The sequence below is a fragment of the Artemia franciscana genome, chromosome 3 (assembly GCF_032884065.1).
Source record: "Artemia franciscana chromosome 3, ASM3288406v1, whole genome shotgun sequence".
NCBI classification, from domain to species: Eukaryota; Metazoa; Arthropoda; class Branchiopoda; order Anostraca; family Artemiidae; genus Artemia; species Artemia franciscana.
This window is the reverse complement of record NC_088865.1, coordinates 33,767,682-33,789,589: the sequence shown is the minus strand read 5'-3', so window position 1 is coordinate 33,789,589 and position 21,908 is coordinate 33,767,682. Positions and strand designations below refer to the sequence as shown.

General features: G+C 34.3%; 1 protein-coding gene across 1 annotated transcript in view; it reads right to left on the bottom strand.

Annotated features, from left to right (window-relative positions):
• Positions 1 to 19,812, bottom strand: part of LOC136025201 (DDRGK domain-containing protein 1-like) — a 135,436-nt gene extending 115,624 nt beyond the window's left edge. The window contains exons 1-3 of the mRNA XM_065701001.1: positions 19,630 to 19,812; positions 6,174 to 6,281; positions 3,178 to 3,329 (exon numbers count right to left, since the gene is read on the bottom strand). Coding sequence (XP_065557073.1) covers positions 3,178 to 3,329; positions 6,174 to 6,281; positions 19,630 to 19,714 — 345 coding nt within the window. The 5' untranslated portion in view covers positions 19,715 to 19,812. The remainder of the gene's footprint in view (positions 1 to 3,177; positions 3,330 to 6,173; positions 6,282 to 19,629) is intronic.
• Positions 19,813 to 21,908: the final 2,096 nt, after the last annotated feature.

Sequence of the window (21,908 nt, the reverse complement as noted above, 5' to 3'; positions counted from 1 at the left end):
CCGTAATCCCAACATTTCAAGGCTTTACTTGACCAGAATACGACAATTCCCTAGGGAAAACATACTAATTCCAACTACGGCCAGAACAGGAGGGAGGGGTTCCAGTCTAATAACACTCCCTCCCCATTCATTCAGTCTCAGAAATTTTATATTTCTATTACAGTATATAGTATATGTTGCATTATTTGTCCGGTTATTTTTTAATCTTAAGTGAAAAGTGGAACAGCAGGGAAAACATTGAAAAAATAAATGTCTTATGTGAAACAAAAAAAAACAACATTAGGCTTCAAATCCTCTAAGACTGCAGATATGACACTGCATAAATAACGGCTAAAAAGCTTTTCGTTGCTAAATATTAAGAGAAATTTAGCTTATATCTAATTTAAAAACAGTCTAAATTGGAAATAAATAGAAGAAAATGTTTCTTTGATATTTTCAATACTGTCATGAATAATTTACCCATTAAGGTTTTTAATTTCAGCAGCGTATGTGCGTAAGACAAGGGAATTAGGAGGGTCTAGACAAAACCAAGCGTAAATTACATTTGTAAACTAGGGGCAGATTCTAAGGGCTTAAGAGATAAAATAGTTATGAAGAAATTAGCGTCCTAAACATTTATGAAAACAAAAAAAAACTAGTTTTCCTTTTTAAAAGAAATTCCTTTTTGCTAGTCACACCTAGGGTTTGGCCAAAATTGTTTTTGGGAGAAAAACCCATTTTGGGAAAATAAGGTCGATTTATAAATTACGTCATTTTACAACGTTACATTACACAAGTTTATTCTAATTTACCAACCTGAGAGATAGGAGTGCTTCCAAATCTTAATCCTTGTGACATTACTACTACAACTTGCAATCACTTCACACAAGGAGAAAAATACTGGAAAATTTAAAACTTTTCGGAGCTAGTTGTCTTAGCAGTATTAATGGATAAAGCTAGGGAGAAAGTACCCCGTTTCTGGGACATATTCAATTAGAATCTCAACTGAAATATGTTACTTTTAATCAAGGGAGAGTAAGTTTCAAGATCTCTTACTGTAATCAATTGTTTTACATTTTACGGGTTCGCAACATTTCATTCAAATTGAACAGGAAGGAATAGACTGCTTTCCACTTTAACTGACACAGAAGCTCCTTTCAATTGTACTTTGTAAACTGACATAATATATACACGTTCTCACAAAATTCCTTGCATACTCGGGAATATTCTATGGAAGCTAGCAGTTTTCCCCAAGAGGACAATTGCCATCATAATAAACAATTCAAGAACCGTATTTATCCTGCAATACTAGATATATTCATTACAAAATACGTTACAGTAAGATACAAGAGAAAATTAAATACGTGGGTGAGATAAAAAAAAAAGAAGAAGAAGAAAATATACATATTGGTTACAAGCACTCAAGATAAAAAAAAAAAAAAAGCAAAACAGAATTGCCTTGGATGCCGAATTCTTAAAACAGAACTCGAAAAAGGGTATTTTTATTGCAAATGTATGCATATCATCACAGGTGCATAAGTATACTTGATTTGTTTTTGAAAACGGATCTTAACCCCCAAACACTTCCAATGGCTGTGAAACCACTTGAACAACTGGTACTATTTCCAAACAGCATTATTTACAATCTCTGTAATCCAACGCACCCACAATAATTGTTAACGACAATCATTAGTGAGACAAAAGAGCATTGAAAAAACACATTAGACAAGGTCAAGTCAATTTCAATGAACTTTAGGAAAATAGAGTAAATTTTTTCTTTTACCCTCTTTTCTCTTTTTAAAATATCCTTCAAAATGATATAACTTTTGCCGTTCTAATTCAAATGTGTCTGATCCAAATGAGCGGGCTAGATTGGGCCAATGACATCATCTCGTCTGGCCTGCGAAATCTTCACAGAGATGCAATACTTTTCGTAAAATAATTTTACATAAATATACCAAAAAAAGGAAAACTGAATAATTGTCCTGGTATCTGTTCTTAGATGCGAACTGACCAATGTCTGAATGTGCTGTAAACTCTGGTTCCATGCTTACAGACTTAAGGAGGAAGAGAAACCATGATTTTCAAAACTTCGGAGAATCTTGTTAAGGAAATTCCACAGCTCTGTTCCTTCGGAATTCACCTGGTTTGAGCTCAAGAACAGCTAATAAAGTACTTTTATTCAAAATCACATATTTTTTAAAAGGAAAATGCTCTAAGCAAACAGATGTATAGAAATTTTGCTTTAAAGAATCAAAAAACGAGATAATGACGTAGAGAATTAAAATCCTATTAGGATAGATTATAAACGATTAAATCACCAGAAAATGCAGCGTCACGCTTGGGATATTTTACGCAGAAGTTTGAGAGGGGTGCTTGAAGGCAGATGGCTATATGCCGATTTGAAGGATTGCAAACAGCCGTTAACAATGAATACTTATTTAACAGGTTCTTTTTTACCAATAAACTTGGTTTTTTCCTGAAAGCGTTAAATATTTCACAATTTCATATACTGTAAAGGATAAAAAATACAACCGAGGATGTTCTATCGCCTTACTGCGCTTACCAGTAAGAGACATGAATTGTTACTAGAAGGATGACATGAGTGGTAGTGAATATTCAGGTTTTTACGAAAGTTCACCTTAAATTTCAAAAGTCAACCTGAAGAGTAGCACAATTTTCTTCTTCGTTTTCGCAACCTCGCAACAAAAACTGATTCTTTCCTTTGCAAGATTCTGCAAGCACTACCAATTCAAAAGAATTAAACATACTCATATTTTGAAAAATAAGAGCAGGAACAATAAGAAAGCAAATCTTTTAGAAAGGTGATACACATGTATAAAGGTTCTTAAGTAGGCTGTTCGATATACCATCAAGTAAATATAGTAGCAGCTGTCCAAGTAGCTCCCTATTATATTGATCTAGCAGCCTCAATAGTTCCCATTCTTTGAGTAATTGTTTTTCTATTAATTAAACAGTTAGATCAAATGGAAAAAATATACTAATACTGCATTCTTTGCATATTTATTTGATTGTTGTTGTTTTTTTTCACGTAAATATGTAAGAAAATGCCCTCTATGGGTCTTCCGATGGCTGAACTTAGTAGTCTTCTGCGATGCTAAAAGTACAAAATAATAATGGGCCTGTAGATGAACTTCAAAATAAAAGTGTCTAATGCTGCAAGACTCCACAACTTACTTCTCTCATTTTCCTTTTCTCTGCCTTTGCTTCTAGTTTTGCCAACTTTTTCTTACCCACTTTAACACCTTCAGGAATTTCAACTTTCGGGCCCTCCTCTTCACTTTCAGATAATTCTTCATCTGATCCTTCTAATTCCCTTCGTCTAGCTGCTGGAAAAAGGAAATATAATAAAGCTTTGAATTATCACGAAATGAAAATACTGAGATACTAAAAATCTAAACCCAGTTAGAGACAGAAACAAAAAGCTATTCAACGGCAAGCTGATAAACCCTTATGTTTTTTTAAGAGACTCATACACAGTGCTGATGATTTTGTCAGAAGCATATCTCTGAAACTATACCAAAATATCCACAACTCTTAAAAGTAGACAACTTTGGACTTGTCCTTGTTGTCCTTTCTTCTTTTGTATCCCCCTTATATCCCATTAAAACACTTCATTTAGATCTATTATTCAAAGATGCGTTTCATATACCACTTACGAAGAGGAACGAGAGAACATGGGAAGAATGATAGCTCAAATGATAAATCGGAAAAACAAACTTCACTTATGAAAACATTATAATCTCTTGGTAAATTTCATATAATAAAGCATGCCGGCAAAAATCCAGAAAATTTCCCCTCTAATTGTTTGGATAAGGAAAAAAAGAATATTAATGCATACAATGTCAACAATGAAGGGCTTTGAAACTTTTTCCGAGTCTATTTCTTTGTTATGCTATGCATCAGCTTATAAGAAAGATTCAAATAAGCCTAATCCAAAGAGAAATTATTTAGATTCCCATTTACCATTTTCCGTGTCAATTTTATCATTCTGTGGACAAACAAAATCATTCATACTTCTTCAAAATCATTGTTTTTTATAGAAGATGAACAGAATTACTAGCCTTTTACCTCAAAAAGGCTACCGCAGATGTTAACTGAGGTTACCTGTTAGTTTTGCAAAATTAAAAATGATATCCAAATCATTCTGAGGTCCGAACTCTAATGCGGGATGGATTATCTTGTGAGAAGAAAACATTCGCAAAAAGTTAGTAACTCTGTTAAATTAAAATTGCTATTATAACTACTAATTACTATTATAACTAAAATTGTCCTCCACTGTGTGCTTGATACAGGGGCAGATACAGAGTTTGAACCCCTTCTCTCCTGAAATGTTTGTCCGACTCGTAAAAACGTAACAAACATGAGTATAGAAAAATTGATGCGTTTTTTGAAAAATTTTGTACCCTCCCCTCAAAAAAAAAATCCTTTTGTAAACACCCCACCCACCCACCCCCCAGCGAAAATCCTGGATTCAAACCTTTAGCAAATATGTTTATGTACTCCATTTGTACCGGAGAGTTTCAATTTCATCAATTAAAGAAAAGGTAAGTCACCATTCGAACATTCTTCATATAGACCTATTATTGTTTTTGCACTATTAGCGAGATTTCTGAGCATACCTCTCTTCTTTAACTAAAAAAAAGACCTTCATCATGGGTTGGTTTGGCAGCAGACATATTGGATTCTGTCTTCTTTCCTCCTTGATAATTCTTCCGAGGGGTCTCTATATTTTTAACTTAGGCCTTTCGAAGGCGTTCAATAGTGTGGTCTCTGCAGTCAACTTTTTTCTTCTCTTTATATTCCTGGGGTCAATGCTGTATCCAGGGGGGGGGGATAGAGTTGATCCCCCCCCCCGAAATGTTTGTCAGACTCGTAAAAACGTAACAGACATAAATATAAAAAACTGATGTGTTTTTAAACAATTTTGTTAACCCTTCCCCCTTCCCCCCATAGAAAACCTTTTGTTACCCCCCCCCCCCCCCCGAACGAAAATTCTGGATTTGAATCTACCTGGGGTTAACCTTTCTACTATAAAGCTTCTAAAATTTTGGCACTCAAATTCTTTTCTTCCACTAATTTATGCATTTGATACTATTATAAGGGCGCAAACAGAATAAAGGAAGGGAATAATCTTACCTCCTGCCCTTTTTAAGATTCGGATTTCTAGTATTTTAGTATTTCTGGTGCTAAGATACCTTTTTTTTATTTTGATGATGTTTCTTACCTTGTTTATGCGAGGACCTGTTTCTGATTAGCAATTCTAAAAATGGTTTCTAGAAAAACAAAAAAAAAGAAAGAAAAAACCTAGACGATTATGCAAAGACTGTTGCAAATAGAAGAAAATATAAAAGACGAGTCCTATACGGTATAGGAAACTCTCTGATCTCGTTTATGCGTATTTACCTTCTCTCAACTACTTATCTGACTTTTTCCTTTATTATTTATCTTCGTTTTGTGTGATTTTTTTCTTATTGTACTTAATCCTCATACTCTTTTTGTCTGGGTGGGTAATAAATATATTACAAAATTAATAATTTATGGCTGTTCAGATCATAGGCTTCTAAAGTGGGCATTATCATTCCCTGGGGCACTGGGATAACCAAGATAATTTCAAGGGGCTATCGATATCATTCAAGAAGACTAGAACATCTTCAAATAGGCACAAGTTATTTACTAAATTCAAAACAAAACTTGAAGAAAATTTTAGCGGCTAATAACATGGCAACTTCTTAATGTGCCAAGATATCTTACAATAAACAAGTCATTATTAGAAAATTGTGACAAAACATTGCTAATTCCTTCTTTAAATGTACAATTCTAGAAATTAACAGTAAAAAAATGTTAAAAAACTCCAAGGAAAGGGAACAGAGAACACTAAGAGAAAAAACATTCCAAAAAGGCTACATTCTATTTTTGCTGTGTTTTCATTTGAGTTCTACCATCTTTTTACTCTTTTTTTCCTATGGTAAGCATTGGATTCATTAGTAGCGTACCCAATAGGTAACGCGAACTTAAGATTTTTAAATTAATTATTGTCAATTTAAGAGCAAAAAATCATCCCACTATAAACTCTCACTTAACCTACAATAGTAGCATAAGCATTAGCCATATGTTAAATGAAACTAACCTATACGTTAAATTATAGAACATTTTTTCGTATCTGGACTTACCACTTACGCGCATGCGTGCTTGATTATGTCTTCCTCCTACTGCTCGAACTTGTGCAGGTCGGTTAACAGCTGGCTCAGGAATTGCTGCTTCCTCGTTTGGCTTTTCTTCTACAAATAAAATAAACAGCCTATAGATGCAAGCCGCAATTCATAGCTCTCACTTTAGTACTTATTACTAAAAATACAAAAGAAGTTTAAAAGCTGAAGCAAGTGCGTCTATTACTATTGAAAATACTTGGTAAATATTAGTGTGTCCGCCAGGCTCTGGCAGTTCTCGTCCTTCCATTATCCTAATTCATGCATCAGTATTACAATAGTTAGCGGTAAAAATTGTTTATGCATAAAGATGGCAGGACGCAAGGGGATTCCCATAAAGAATTTTTCAGCTTCAAGCAAAACAAGTCAAAACTCTCAAAACGGTATGTATATCTGAAAAATAACATTCGGAACACACACCCCGTCGAAAATAAAGGTCAAATAAAATGCTGAGCATAGTAGGCTACAGATAAATATGATAACATTATTAACCTGACTTTTTGACCGCCCTTCTAAAGAGATTATAGGTCAAGCATTAGGTGCCAGATGCCCCCCTTAAGGATATTGTTCCCCATTACTGAAATGTACTAAAGGCTTTTTTTATAACATACAAAATATTCAAGGTAAAAACTTCAAGGAAAGAAGTTTTTTGAGATAGTGATTTGGTGACAATCAATTTATGATATGACACTAATTCAGTGATTTGGCACTAATTTGTATGAATAACACCTTCCTTTAAACCCATTTTTCTCAATATAATCCCATGGCTTTTTCAGATGCCCTTCCCCCCAAAAAATATAAAAATTTGGAATTTGTTTGAATTCTGTTGAAATTTACCATTAAAATAGTCTAAAGGCTAAATAAACATGGCTCTGAGGACAAAATGACACCCCACAGCCCCTGGGACAAGGGTAATAAGTTACGCGAGTTACCAATTGTTTACGTTTGGGCTGTTTTTTTGTTTTGTTTTTTTTACAAAAAAAGTGGCATTTTGATCCTGGGTCCCCAAAAATGTTTAGGGTATTATGATTAAACTTTCAGGAAATTTTGAGGGCAATACTGATAAAATCTAAACACACTAAGTGCATGCTGCTTGTTAAAAGAGTGTATCAGCAATATCTCAGGAAAAGCTGAGGATATTACATTCAAACTTTTAGGGCATGTTGAGGAGGATGTTGAAAAGTGATCAGAGGGTATTCAGCCCTCCTTCCCCTCTCCCTTTTCATATTCCTTCCTGAAAACTGACCAAATTTTGTATATAGACATTATTTCAAAATAGTCAAAACCCAATAGCTATGCATCCAGTTACGACACAACCCCCTCCCCCACAGCCTCAAGGGCAAGGGTTTGAAATTGCACATTTTGCCCGTTGTTTACACATACAATTTATAATCGAGAAAGGCGATAATGTTTTAAGGGTATTAAAGTCACACGTTAGGAAATGTTGAGGTGTTGAAAAAAAATAAACGACACAATGTGCAAGCAGGTTATCAAAAGGGTGTAGCTGCAGTATCTCAGGAATGGCTGGGGTTATTATTTTGAAATTTTCAGAGCATGCTGAAGAAGATGATGGAAAGTGATGGGAAGCCAACCAGATCCCGTCCCACTCTCCCTTTTTAAATACCCCTGCTCAACACTGATCAACATTTGAGATACCCATTTTGTTCAGAATAGTCAAAAAGTTCAATAACTATGACCCGAGGGATGACGTGACCCCCCCAAGCCCCTAAGGCAATGAATTTTAATTTATGCAACTTGTCCATTGTTTACATATAGAATTTACTACAAAGAAATGGGGGAATGTTTGAACCATAGTGGGTCTGAAAAGGCTCAAGGGTTTAAAGTGAAATTAAGGAATGCTGAACGAAGTTAAAGAACAAAATTATTAATTTACAGAGAAACTTTAACTGTAGGATTGCAGAAAAATAACATGCCAAAACTTTGCACAGGGAACATAATACATCGCATATTAATCAAATGTCTCCTTTTGCTTACTGTTCTTCTTTGCTATATTTTGGAATGCATAGACTCCCTTTAGTGAATAAACAAATACCTTGATTTTCAATAAGGTGCGAAATCTCTCTTATATCTAATAATTTCGAACTGCATCATTTATTGGATTTTTTGAATAGCGGTTGACTATTAAAGTGGAGATTATGATAGTATTATAGTAATATTCTCCTTCAAAACAATTACTATACAACCAAATTACTATTTCATTTTCATCATCAGAACTTTATTCAACAGATTTTTATTGCAGTTTTTAGTGTAATCCAAGTTTTGTCCAATTTAATCTATTATAGAAATCAAGTCTTAACTTAGGCAAAAACTGTCATTCATTTGGGCTTGTGTCTATTTTTCTAAATTTAAGAAATAATTTCAAGAAAATTCTTTTTTTTTGCATCTAAATTAGTATTTTAACTGAATATAACGTAAATGATAAAGCAATATTTCCAAAAGATCTTTCTTTCTTTCAAAATATCTTTCAAAAGAGGCAATAAAACTTAGATTAAACTGATAAGACTTATAAAAATCTGTCTAGCGAAGCTTTGCTGATGAGAATAAACCAAGAAATACATTAAAATAGTTACTTCTTAAGAAGAAATTCCATACATCGTGCCCTTTTAACATAGCTAGGTAATGTCCTGTGTCTCCTTTATCCATAATATTCAGTCTTAATCTTTATTTTTGTGTATAACTGAATTTTCCTATGGACTATTACTATTTAAAAAACATCCTTTAAGAGCATATCTCTCAATTAGCTCCAAACATATAATTTCGAGTATTTCGTTTGTTTTTTTATTTTGTTTTATTTTCATTATTTCTCTACTTATTTCTCATCAATACTTGGGTGTAAATGCCAAACATTACCAATCTAAAAACAATCCTCAAGCTTTTATATATTGCCTAGTGCTATGTCCAGGCACTAGGAGTACAGTTGAGGAACAATTGCAACAGTAGCAACCTTATATTTGGGAAGAGCATTGAACAGGGAATCAAATGTTGTATTCACCTTTTAGTTACAAAATTAATCACCTCTCTGAAAAATTTATGTAGTTCTGCTTCTGGAGTTCTCATTAATTAATATATGTTATCTTATCTACTTGTGTCTGGAATGTAACCACATTCAAAATACAATGATTTACCCTAAAAGTAGGGAAGGAGTAATCTTATCTGACTCTTCCTTAGGCTGTAAGTCTACTTCTGAAAGCTACACTCCCTTTGCAAAAATTAATTTCAAACGTTATAAGAAATCAGCATCCTTAAAGGGGATATGAGGTCAGTAGGTTCATATATATGGAAAGAAGAATAGTGGGCATATTTTGTCATTAATCGAAATCGCATCAAATTTTGGTATATATATCTATATATATAAAAATAAGTTGTCTGTTTGTGGATCTGTGGATCAGGTGACGTCATGTTTCTGTGTCGGCTGACGTCATGAAATTAGTTGTGAGGTGACGTCATGTTTCTGTGTCGGCTGACGTCATGAAATTAGTTGTCGTCATTTTTGCTTTGACGGTGACGTCATTCAAGTTATATAAGACATATGTTCACGTAGAAATCTATTAATGTTTAAGTTTACAATGACTGATGAAGATGCTCAAAGAGTCTATGCCAAAAAACTTGCTGCTGATAGTTCCTCGGCACGCTTTCTTTTCTGACTTTCTCTATCAGCAGCAAGTTTTTTGGCATAGACTCTTTGAGCATCTTCATCAGTCATTGTAAACTTAAACATTAATAGATTTCTACGTGAACATATGTCTTATATAACTTGAATGACGTCACCGTCAAAGCAAAAATGACGGCAACTAATTTCATGACTTAATTTCAGAACTTAATTTCTGTGTTGACTGACGTCATGAAATTAGTTGTCGTCATTTTTGTTATGACGATGCTTAGTATATTGTAAAACACATTAATTTGGTTAATAATATACCATTTAAAACACCAAAATGAACATGCTGGAGTAGTCACTCGGTGAGAGAGGGTGTCAGAACGGAGAATAAAGGTCCAAAAACTAAAAAAGCTAAAAAAAAGGTAAAAACCAATAAAAAACTGAAAAGAAAAAAGGGAATAAAACTAAAAAAATTTTCATCTAAAAAACTAAAAAAAACTAAAAAAGGTAAAAACTAAAAGAACTAAAAAGAAAAAAAAACTAAAAAAAGGAAAAAAACTGAAAAATAAAGGAGAAAAAGAAAACTAAAAAAATATAAATAAAAATAAAAAAACTAAAAAGATAAAAACTTCAAAAAAAACTAAAAAGAAAAAAGAAAAAAACTAAAAAACCTAAAAAAAGGTCAAAACCAATAAAAAAAAACTAAAAGGAAAAAAAGGGAAAAAATTAAAAATTTATTTCATCATATACCAATTCAAAAACGAATGTATACCTGGATGATAACCGGGACACAGGGAATATAAATGACACAACTACAACGGGGACGCCGGGGGGCACAGGGGGATATAAATGACGACCGGGACACCGGGACACAAGGAATATAAATGACGCCCGGGACACACAAAGAGAAATCAGAGACTGGGACACCGGGACACAAATGACGACCGGGACACAGGGAAGATAAATGACGACCGGGACACAGGGACATAACTACAAAGGGGACGCCGGGGTGCACAGGGGGATATATAAATGACGATGGCGACTCAGGGAATGGTCGATTAGCAATCACCATCAACAAAGCTCAAGGGCAATCATTAGAATCATGAGGTATAGATCTGAATACGGATTGTTTTCCCATTGACCATTATATGTTGCATGTTCAAGAGTCGGTAAACCTGACAATCTATTTATATGCACAGACAATGGGACAGCAAAGAATGTTGTATATTCGCAAGTTTTACGTAGTTAAAAACATATATATATATATATATATATATATATATATATATATATATATATATATATATATATATATATATATATCTCTATGTATATTCACAGGTGGGACATAGGGACACAACTACAATGGCGCGTAACTAATATGGCACGTAACGACTTAAGCGCGCGGGGGGCCTTGGAGGGGCGCGAAGCACCCCCACCAACTAGGTGTTGGGGTGGCGCGAAGCGCCACTCCAACAGCTAGTATATATATATATATTTTGTATGTTCAACTAAATCATTAGGTAAAATAAAAGATGCCATTTAACACTCTCCAAATACAAAATATAATAATTGCTACCTGCATAACTGAAAATTAAGCCCACCAACGCAATACCTAAGGAAAAACCATGTTGGGTTACATTATTTATTGTGGTTGTTTCTTATTAATAGCTGGGTCATGATGTAAATTTTAAAGAAACAAAACTGCGAACTTCTGTTATCTTATGTAGTCTAGGGCTACATACAGGCATGAGGGAGGGGGACTACAATGCAATTGCAACAGTAGCAATTATAGCCTAGTATTTTGGACAAGAACTGAATTACAAATAGTATGTCTACATTTCAGCGAAGAGAATTAAGGTAACATTCAACAAGTTTATCAAATTTCTGTATCTTTAAATCATGATCTCAATTTCAAGAGTTTAGCATAATAGTAATTAAGGTATCCTTCTTTCTTAGGATAAGCAAATAAAGAGCACATAGTAGGTTTCTTGAAATGACCATACAATGTCAAAATTAAACGACTCTAGGTAAACAGAGAACATTGCTGCAAATATTGGATAAAATTCTACAAAAAATCTAGATGGGGAGCTTTTTGCTATTTTGGGAAGTAGTTGAGTATAAACACTACAATTTATAGGAATAAATTTTGAGCCTAAATCTATATTTATCTATCTCTACCTCATACAATAGGAGGTCCACACAGACGGAATACATAGAGAAAACAACAAAAAAAGGAGTAAGAGAAGGAAAAAAGAGAGACATCACAACTATCAGGACAATTAATAAATAACATCTATAAGACACTGAGCAGCTTTTAATACATACAACTTTAAGTATCACTGTATAAGAAGGGGACACCATGGATGAAAACTGATGATAGGATCCTGTTTCAAAATACGCTATTTTATAGTTACGGATTAGTACTGAATTTCGGGTCCATGGAGACAAATGAAGGAAACATTTTACAAATTTGAAATAAACTGAACAGAGTTTAAGTTTATCTGTTGGTGAGAAAATCTTCCAAATGGTGCTGAGTATAGAAAATGTGGTAGTACTGTTAAATTATATAGTTTAGCAAAGATTATTCGGTTGAAACGTTTTTTATCTTGCACAACTGAAGCATAAGATGCAACAGATTTTTTTTTTTCAAGGTGGGAAACCAGCTGCAGATAGGTGTGCTTTAGGGATGGGCCAATTGGTAGACTAATGTAAACAAGTTTTTTAACTGGCTTTTCTAAAGGATGTCCCAGTTGGACTGACTGTGTGAGACCCAAACTGCACCAATTAAATAGAAGAATCTCATATTTCTCAGAGCTAAATTCCAGCCCCAATTTGGAATATTCACTCTCAAGTATGCTGAAGTTTTCTTTGATATGCAGCTATGACCTGCTAAGATTAAAGACATCATCTGCATAACAGACAAGTGTCGCGTTTGTGGCTGCTTCAATGCATGAGGATATGCATTTTGATTGAGTATCTAGGACACCATTGTTAAAAAAAAGTAGTCAAAATAAAAGCACCTTGACACGTACCTTTATAAATTAAATAAAAAAAACTAGTTTTTTTAACTGAAAGTAAGGAGCGACATTAAAAAATAAAACGAACAGAAATTACTCCGTATATGAAATGGGTTGTCCCCTCCGCAGTCCCTCGCTCTTTACGCTAAAGTTTGACTCTTTGCCACAATTCTACTTTTTAAAACAACTAAAAACTTTAGCGTAAAGAGCGTGGGACTGCGGAGGGGACAACCCATTTCATATACGGAGTAATTTCTGTTCGTTTTAAGTTTTAATGTCGCTCCTTACTTTCAGTTAAAAAAACTAGTTTTTTTATTTAATTTCTGAACGTTTTTGAATTAATGCATGTTTGATTTTGGCTCTCCGCACATAAATTATTGAAATGAAATTAGTATATTAATTTTTTTTTGGCTAAATGGCTTTCTCTTAGTTTTGATCAGACGATTTTGAAAATAAGGGGTGGGGAAGGAGGCCTAGCTGCCCTCCAATTTTTCAGTTACTTAAAAAGGCTACTAGAACTTTTAATATTCAACGAACGTTTTTATTAGTAAAAAATATACGTAACTTAAGAATTAACTTACGTAACAAACTTTTATATTCTTATATTTTTATTATGTGTACGAGGGGGTTTGTATCCTCGTTAATACCTCGCTCTTTACACTAAATCGTAAGTTTTGTTCCAATTCTTTAAGAATGACCCCTGAATCAAATAGGCCGTAGAATAAATAGTTGAAATCACTAAAAATATTTTAGCATAAAGAGCGAGGTATTTATCTCCTCCTAAATACCTCGCTCTTTATGCTAAAGTATTTTTAGAACCCTTCATATGCGTAAAAATCTCTGTTTGTTTCAAATTTCAATGCTATTCCTTACTTTCATTTGAAAAAACGTTTTCATGTTTATTTTTTCATTGTTTTTTTTTATAGTAATGCTAGAAAATCCTGCACCATTTTCATTGAATTTTTTTCCCCCATGGCATATTTCTCCAAGGAAAGATCCTCCCACATAGCCCCCTCCCTCAATCCTACCCCCAAAACCAAAAAAATCCCCCTGAAAACGTCTGTACACTTCCCAATAACCATTATTATATGTAAACACTGGTTGAAGTTTGTAACTTGCAACCCCTCCCCCAGGGACTGTGGGGGAGTAAGTCATCCCCAAAAACATAGTTATTAAGATTTTCGACTATGCCAAACAAAATAGCTATCTCAAAATTTTGATCCGTTGACTTTGGGAAAAAATGAGCGTGGGAGGGGGCCTAGATGCCCTCCAATTTTTTTGGTCACTTAAAAAGGGCACTAGAACTTTTCATTTCCGTTAGAATGAGCCCTCTTGCGACATTCTAGGACCACTTGGTCGATACGATGACCCCTGGGGAAAAAAAACAACAAAAAAACAAACAAATAAACACGCACCCGTGATTTGTCTTCTGGCAAAAAATCCAAAATTCCACATTTTTGTAGATAGGAGCTTGAAACTTCTACAGTAGGGTTCTCTGATACGCTGAATCTGATGGTGTCATTTTCGTTAAGATCCTACGACTTTTAGGGGGTGTTTCCCCCTATTTTCCTAAATAAGGCAAATTTTTTCAGGCTCGTAACTTTTGATGGCTAAGACTAAACTTGATGAAACTTATATATTTAAAATCAGCATTAAAATGCGATTCTTTTGATGTAGCTATTTATATCAAAATTCAATTTTTTAGAGTTTTGGTTACTATTGAGCCGGATCGCTCCTTACTACAGTTCGTTACCACAAACTGTTTGACAGAAACAAAACTATTCAGATCATTTGGTGGGCTACTGGAGCAAGAAAGTCTATTCTGTAGAGCGTGTGTTAGGTTAGATGAACTGGAAACCAGCTAGTTAAATAAATCAGTATTTTTAATGTGTACTTTCAGAATTGAACATAAATTTCCCAAGGTACAAATAATAGAGGGGTGATTACCTCTTTTTGCAGTATGAAAGAGCATTGCCCCATGTACCAAAAAGTCAAATACACACCTAACATCGTGTGCTGCTAGTGCAAGACCTTCTTGGATCAGTTCAGCCTCTATTATGACATTACCTACAACACTAAGGGCATCAACAAACCCTATTTTATTCCAAAAACCAAACTGGTACAGCAGAATGCTACATTTCTCCATTAATTCATCAATAAAAAACAGCTCAAACAGTTTACAGAATGTGGTAGAGACTGTCTCTGGGAAAGAATCATCAAGTAACCATCTCAACTCCTCTGTTTCTAAGGCTTGGAAAATTGCATAAAAAACAGGTCTAATCTGTTTTCAACATCACTAAAAAAAAATTGTTTTTAAGAATGTTTTTTGTCTTCTGAGTATTCCTACATGAAAACTCCTGTTGAGAAGGAAGGAAACACCACAATAACAGTGGAACCACTAAATCCCTTATTTAATACTCTTTCCAAAAATAATCTTCCCTACTAAAATAGTTGCACACTCTAATGGGTCCAGATATAGCCCTAAGCTGCTGGTGTTGAAGCGTCAATTTTATTTAAAGTTAAGCTCTAATTCAGCTACCAGTCAAAATCAGTCCAATCTTTGAATAAATCTAGGGTGGCTGACTATGTTGTCTTCTCTGTCAACCCATTCCACCATGGCGCAGCTGTAAAGCTATGCTGCTCTTTTTGTTGGGACCAGGACGATAGGAGTTTTTTGCTGTGACTTCTAGTATGGCCTGAGAAGGAGAAATTTTTTTTTATTATCTTAAGTTTAGCAGCTTTTGAGTTGTGATCACATCAACCCCCTTTTTTCAATATTTCAGGGTGGGCAGTGGGAGGACTTGTGTGTTAATAAAGTGAATTTTACAGGCTGAAGATAAGTATTGTTGCATTTCTCTGGGCACTCTCTAAGTCATTAGCATTCACATTGTAATGCAAGGGATGCTACAGCCATTCCAAACTTGAATTAGGGGGAACACATAAGAAACACATATGTTCTTGTAATGAATGCACTCTTAATAAGCCTAAGGATTTGGCTAGCTTTGGCTACCTGATCTTGTGTGTGGCTATGAAATGGGTTCCTTGTAATAAATGTACAATTAACAGCCCAAGGGCTTGCTTAGCTTTGAGTACCTGGACTTCCATGAGGCTATGAAATTGCAGCTCATTATCATACATATCTTGAAAGTCCCACCACTACTTCTAGCTGATTGCCTCTAATATAGCAAGTGTGGTGAGGGTTATCACACCTAAAAAGGGAATTTTTGAATCTTGACTTGATATACTCTCAATTTCAGATTCCAAAATGATCATTTTACTTTGCCGAATATGTTCACCTGATCAATTAGGAGAATATAAAGTCGTTTAAAGGTTTCCAAAAGTTAATTTATCATGTCATATGACTAAACTTGAATTGTTTCAACTGGCCTACCCTTACAAAAACCATGTAAACAGTCAATGAGTCATTTATATATTCCGTATGGGACAAGGAAGCATCATTAAAAATACTTCCTATGACTTTTCAGATTACTGGCATGAGAGTAACTGGTTTGAACTCCCTACTCCCCCCATGGACTTGTTAGCAATATAACAAGAAGGGTAGATTATCAGGTGGCCTGCATGTTTTCTAAGACCTTTCAAACCATAGAGATCAATATTTAACCCAGATAAAAGGTTCAAAACACTTTGCTTTGGGCTCATTTGTGCTTTAGACCCAGTCTACATCTCAAATTTTTATTTTTATAACATAAACCTGTCTAAGTTCACCAAAGGTCAGTACCTTATAGAGGGAAAAAATTGGAAATAAATTCTTCAAAATACCTTCCCATGACATAAACTTAAGATCTGGATTCATTTCTGAAGGTCTCATTTGCCTAGAAAGTTTTATTCTGGAAATACACATCATCTAATAGATCTGAGCACCATTCAGTTCATCCATGGGTGTCCATAAGCTGAATTTTAGGAGGGGGGGGTTACCAGGTCTATTTGGCAATTCTAATGCCATATAATAGAAATCTCAAGACAAAAATATAAGACAGCACCATTCAGCCCATACCTTATGGGCACCCACAAGATCATCCTTTAATTGATGAAAATGGTGCATCTTTCCACCAATCAAAAAGAAGTAGCAGATATTCTAATCCAGCAATTTGTCTCTGTCTCAACAAAAGCACAACTTGAACCCCAACCTAACCCACCTAAATATAAAATTTTTACAGCAGAAAATTTAAACCCTTGAAAAGCTAAAGGACCAGATGGTATTTACCCTAGGTTACTGAAACATCCTCAATTATATAGAAAACTTTCACCCAAATTATCCTATGTTCACTAGAAACTTAAACAGTGCTGAATGATTTGAGAGTAGCATATGTTACTTTTCTTTTCAAAAAGGGTAGTAAAGATAATGCATGTAATTACTAACCATTAAGCCTGACCTTGATCATCTGCAATATAATAGAAGTAATCCTAAATGCAGCAGTTATCAATAACCTAACACTAAATAGGATTATTTAGCACAGCCAATATGAATTTGGCTAACTTTTTAGTAAACAAAATTGCTAGATACCTACAATTATGTTACAGCCTTATTAGAGAAAAACATGCTATTGATACAATACTTCTCAAACTAGCCAAAGCCATTGATAAAGCTGGTGATACATATGTCAATGTTAAATGTAAAACAGTAGGGCTGCAGAAAACTTTCACTGAATATATTACTGAGTTACTGAATGACCATATTCAATCTGTTACTATTTTGGGACCAGGAAGGCATATCTATTTATTGGAACCAACACAAATCTTGAGCAGTAAAACTTAAGGAACAGCCCTTGCACTAACCCTCTTCAACATTTACATTAATGATGCAGCAGAAAAATTAATTCAGCCTCTTTGCTGGTGACTCAAAACTAATAGGTCTAATACACCATGATGTTGACAATAGTAACACTCTCCAAATTGACCCTGATATGCTTATGACATGGACTTCAACCTAGCTTTTGAATTTAATACAGATAAGTGCAAACTCATCTACTTCAGGTCTAGCAATCTAAAGACACCATGTTTTCATAAGGAAATAAACAATTTAAATTGATGGATTCTTGGAATGTCAGAAGGACTGGACCTTGGCATCACTGTAGATGGTAACTGATACTTACTTTTGATACATAATCTATTGTGAGTTTTACCAACATATCACTCATCAAGAGAACAATACCCAGCAGATCAAAGAAAATGATTACTAAACTATATAAAGGTTTAATCAGGCACAACTGGAATACTGCATGACAGTAACCTGCCCAGTCAATAAATGAGAAAAAACTTCAATAGAAAAAGCACAAAGGAAAGCAACAAAACTTGTCAGTAGTTGTACTAAGCTCCCTTATCAACAGAGAGTGCATTTACCTATACTTATAGGAAGAGACTAGGAAATGTAATCACTGTCTATAAACTTTTATCAAACCAAAACACAAGGACTTCCCATAGTCATGGATTACAAGTAAAATTAAGTTTGAGAAGAAGCAGAGCTACATTCTTTTCAAATGGGGTGGTTTTCCTCTTTATCAATCTGCACATTCAAGAAAGGTATAGATGCTGATTGATCAAGTAAATCATGGAACTGGACTGTAAAGCTCCAAAATCAGTGTACAAATACAGCAGATGGTATTGATCAAAGCTCAACTAGTTGTGGTATACTTCAACTTGTCATACTCAACCACCTGGCCATACTCAATCCTAAGTTGCTGTTGTGCTGTAGCTTCAAATGTAGACCATCAGAGTATGCCCAGTGCAGGCTTGGCACACACCTTGATGGTAGCTGCAAATGACAGATTAAATTACAGAGTAAAACAAATGTCTAGCCAATACTAATCATCATTGTGTTTATTTATATGTTGTGTTGAGATTATCACCTGCCATGAAATCTAAAGGAACAGTTTCACCTTGTTACTTAAAAGTGCAATTTAATGCACATTTGAAGGTAACTTGACTACTAGGCTATATAAGATAGTCAACCAACCCTTAGATAAAGTACTACCAAATTTATCAGAATCTTCTCTCTAATTTGTCTGCCTCTTTTTGTAGGCTAAGTCTATTTGTAAACACTTTCCCATGCAAACACTAGTAGATTTCAGATTTATATTCCTTTTTGTCATATTCTTGTCACTAAATTTGGTAAAATTCTAGTTTAGTGACTTCTTGCTATCCCAGAAAGGGGTTAGGAAAATGAAACTTTTGGGGATGGGTCTAAATGCTAAAGTATATCCCAGGAAGGTATTTTAAAGTACCCACCTCCACTCCTTCTCCCTCTAGAGAGCCCTACAGTCTACAACTCTTGAAATTTTGACAAAACAACATTTTACCTTAATTTTCAGTTACCAGTTGCTTTTTCTCTGCCTTTAGTTTTGAAAATGTAATTCCTGTTATTTGAGTAGAATTATGAGCCACATCAATGTCTTTTTTCAAAATTTAGGAAATGTATTTGCATATCTTTAAAACCTTATAAATTGGGATTGAGCAAACTTGTGAAGCTGAAAACAGTTTTGTTGGAGCCTACTTCAGTCAGGCACAAGATCTATTTTCCAAGGTTTCACTTTTGTAACACACATATTTTTAAAGGTCAGGACCCTCTAGATGGAAAGGTAGTAGAGGTAGGTACTTCAAAATACCTTCCCAGGGCATACTTTAGCCTGTAGACCCATCCCTGAAAGTTTCATTTCCTAGCCTAACCCCTTTACAAAATATTAAGAAGTCACTAAACTAGAATTAACCCTAAATTCTTATTGAAATCAAAGTAAAATTATCCTAGCTCAGACAAAATTTCTACCTGTCTTTCCTGAAAACCATTTCAAGACAAATAGAGTGACTACCAGAATTAAAGCAGCTGAAACCAAGAAAACCGTGTCATCCATTTTAAATTTATATCTAGGTTATAGAGTTTTCTCTATCTTCTTAGGACCCTTGAACGTCTAACAAGATTTAATGTATTTGCAACGTTCACAATTTTTGAAATACATGCTAAAATGCGTCATTGATATTTTGACTCAAAGGAGTTCGCGCTAATTGTAGAATTATAACAAAACCTCATCTAGCGTTTGGCGACTTAGTTTGACTCGAAACTGCTGCGTACTTGCCTTTGTAGGTACTAAAACGAAAGGGAGAATAAAGAAACCAAAACTCGACCTTCGCTGGGCCTTTCAGCTTAAAATCAACCATGGCGTAATTTGCTATAGGGCCGGAGGGAGGCAACTACCTCCCAGACTCAGGCTTCTCAAAGCTGAAATTTAGGGTGATCAAAAATTTTGTCATTAAGTTAATATAAGCCTATATGTTTGAAGTATCCACAGAAGCTAATCAGTTTCCTTTAGCATGCCTTTGTCTTTATGGTACTAAACGGTTCATTTTTTCCTTGGTCATCTTCACTTGATTAAGGAAAATGGGCTCTTACTTTTTCTTACTTTACCCCTCCTGCCAGAATTTTGACAAAATTATGACCCTAAAGTCAACTAGCCTACTTAACCTGTCAAGATTTTCCAAAGCTAGCAGAGGCCACTTCATGCAAACTATTTTTGTGCCAAGTACTGGAAAATATATTTAAGTATACGTGCCAAGTACTCAACCAAATTGTACTTACGTATCGGTATTTATTACTCGAACTAAACTTCTTAGTGGTTAAATACGTACTTAAGAACGGATGTAAATGGTTTGAAGGCTTTCCTCGTCGGGGTTGCAGAGGTAGCTCCAATCTTTTAAGAAATGAACACGCCCCATAGTAACAAAATTAATATCCCAAAACTGCTGAAAATAGCAGATCAGATCGAAACACAAAGTACACGATTAGAACAACTTTGCCTGAAACCCATATAAATAAAAATTAAAGGAAAACTATAAAGGAAACTTACAGTCCCTTGGTTCGAACAAAAAGTAAAATATATTAGCTCGAAAAACAAGGGAAGTGGCTGCAATCACGATATTATGAATTGAAAGTGTCTTTTTTTTCTGTTTTTTTTCTGCATCTAGCGGGACGCTGAAACATCGTAGAAAACTGTTTAACAGAGGATTCTGAAGGAGATTTTACAGTGAAGAATGAAATATAACCTTTATTAACTGAAATATTAAAATAAATCGTCATATGCACGATGATGCAAAACGCTTATCTTTTGACAAAATAATATATAAATTTTTTTTGAAAATTTGTATCTCTGCGTATGTTACATAAAGGATCGCCATCGTTTATTATAAACGGTATTATGTAAGCTTCATTTGTATCATGGTTGTAGAGATAGCTGCAACCTAGTAAAAAATAAACCACGGTATATAGCAACTAAAAGTCAACATAATACAAGCATCCTTTGAAAAGTTGCTTTTCTGAGGTAAGGTGCCATATTTTTCTTTAGCTGCCTGATTCCTTGAGGTTCGTCTCTTACTATTACAACTAAGTTAAAGTTCTTTTAATTTTCAAGCTAATTTCACTCACCATATTATTGTAATACATTATACAACATAAAAGATAAATGTTTAAAGAGGGTGCCCATAAAGCGAGTTATTCTCGAAAACCGGCACCCTTCGAAGAAAAAAAATAATATTATTAAAATAATGAAAAATAAATAACAATAAACGATAAAAATAACGAATCATAAAAAAAGAAAATAAGACACCACATTCAAGTCAGAGCCGACCTTCCCAACAAAATAATAATCTTAATATAGATAAACACCAACACCGACAATTATGATTTCATATTAATAAATAACTATCCATTAGGGTCAGTTGTACGTTATTTTTAGAAATCGAAATAGAAGAATGTGAATCTACACTACTATTATAAATGTTCCAAAACTTTATTATTGATTTTTGGATAAAATCTGGATCGTTCAGTATGAATTCCAGGGCAAGGCAATTTAGCTGGACGTCATCTTAGACTATACCTATTCTGAAAAGAAAATAGCGAGATATCGATAGAATCAAGAGCTAATGGTAATAATTATTAAATTTGTTTAAGTTTTAAAAAGGATACAATGGACTAGAAGGACGTGATCAACTGGTAGTATGCTCAAAAATTTACAGATACTCTTAGTAGAGGATTTATCAAGGAGTGCCGATGGG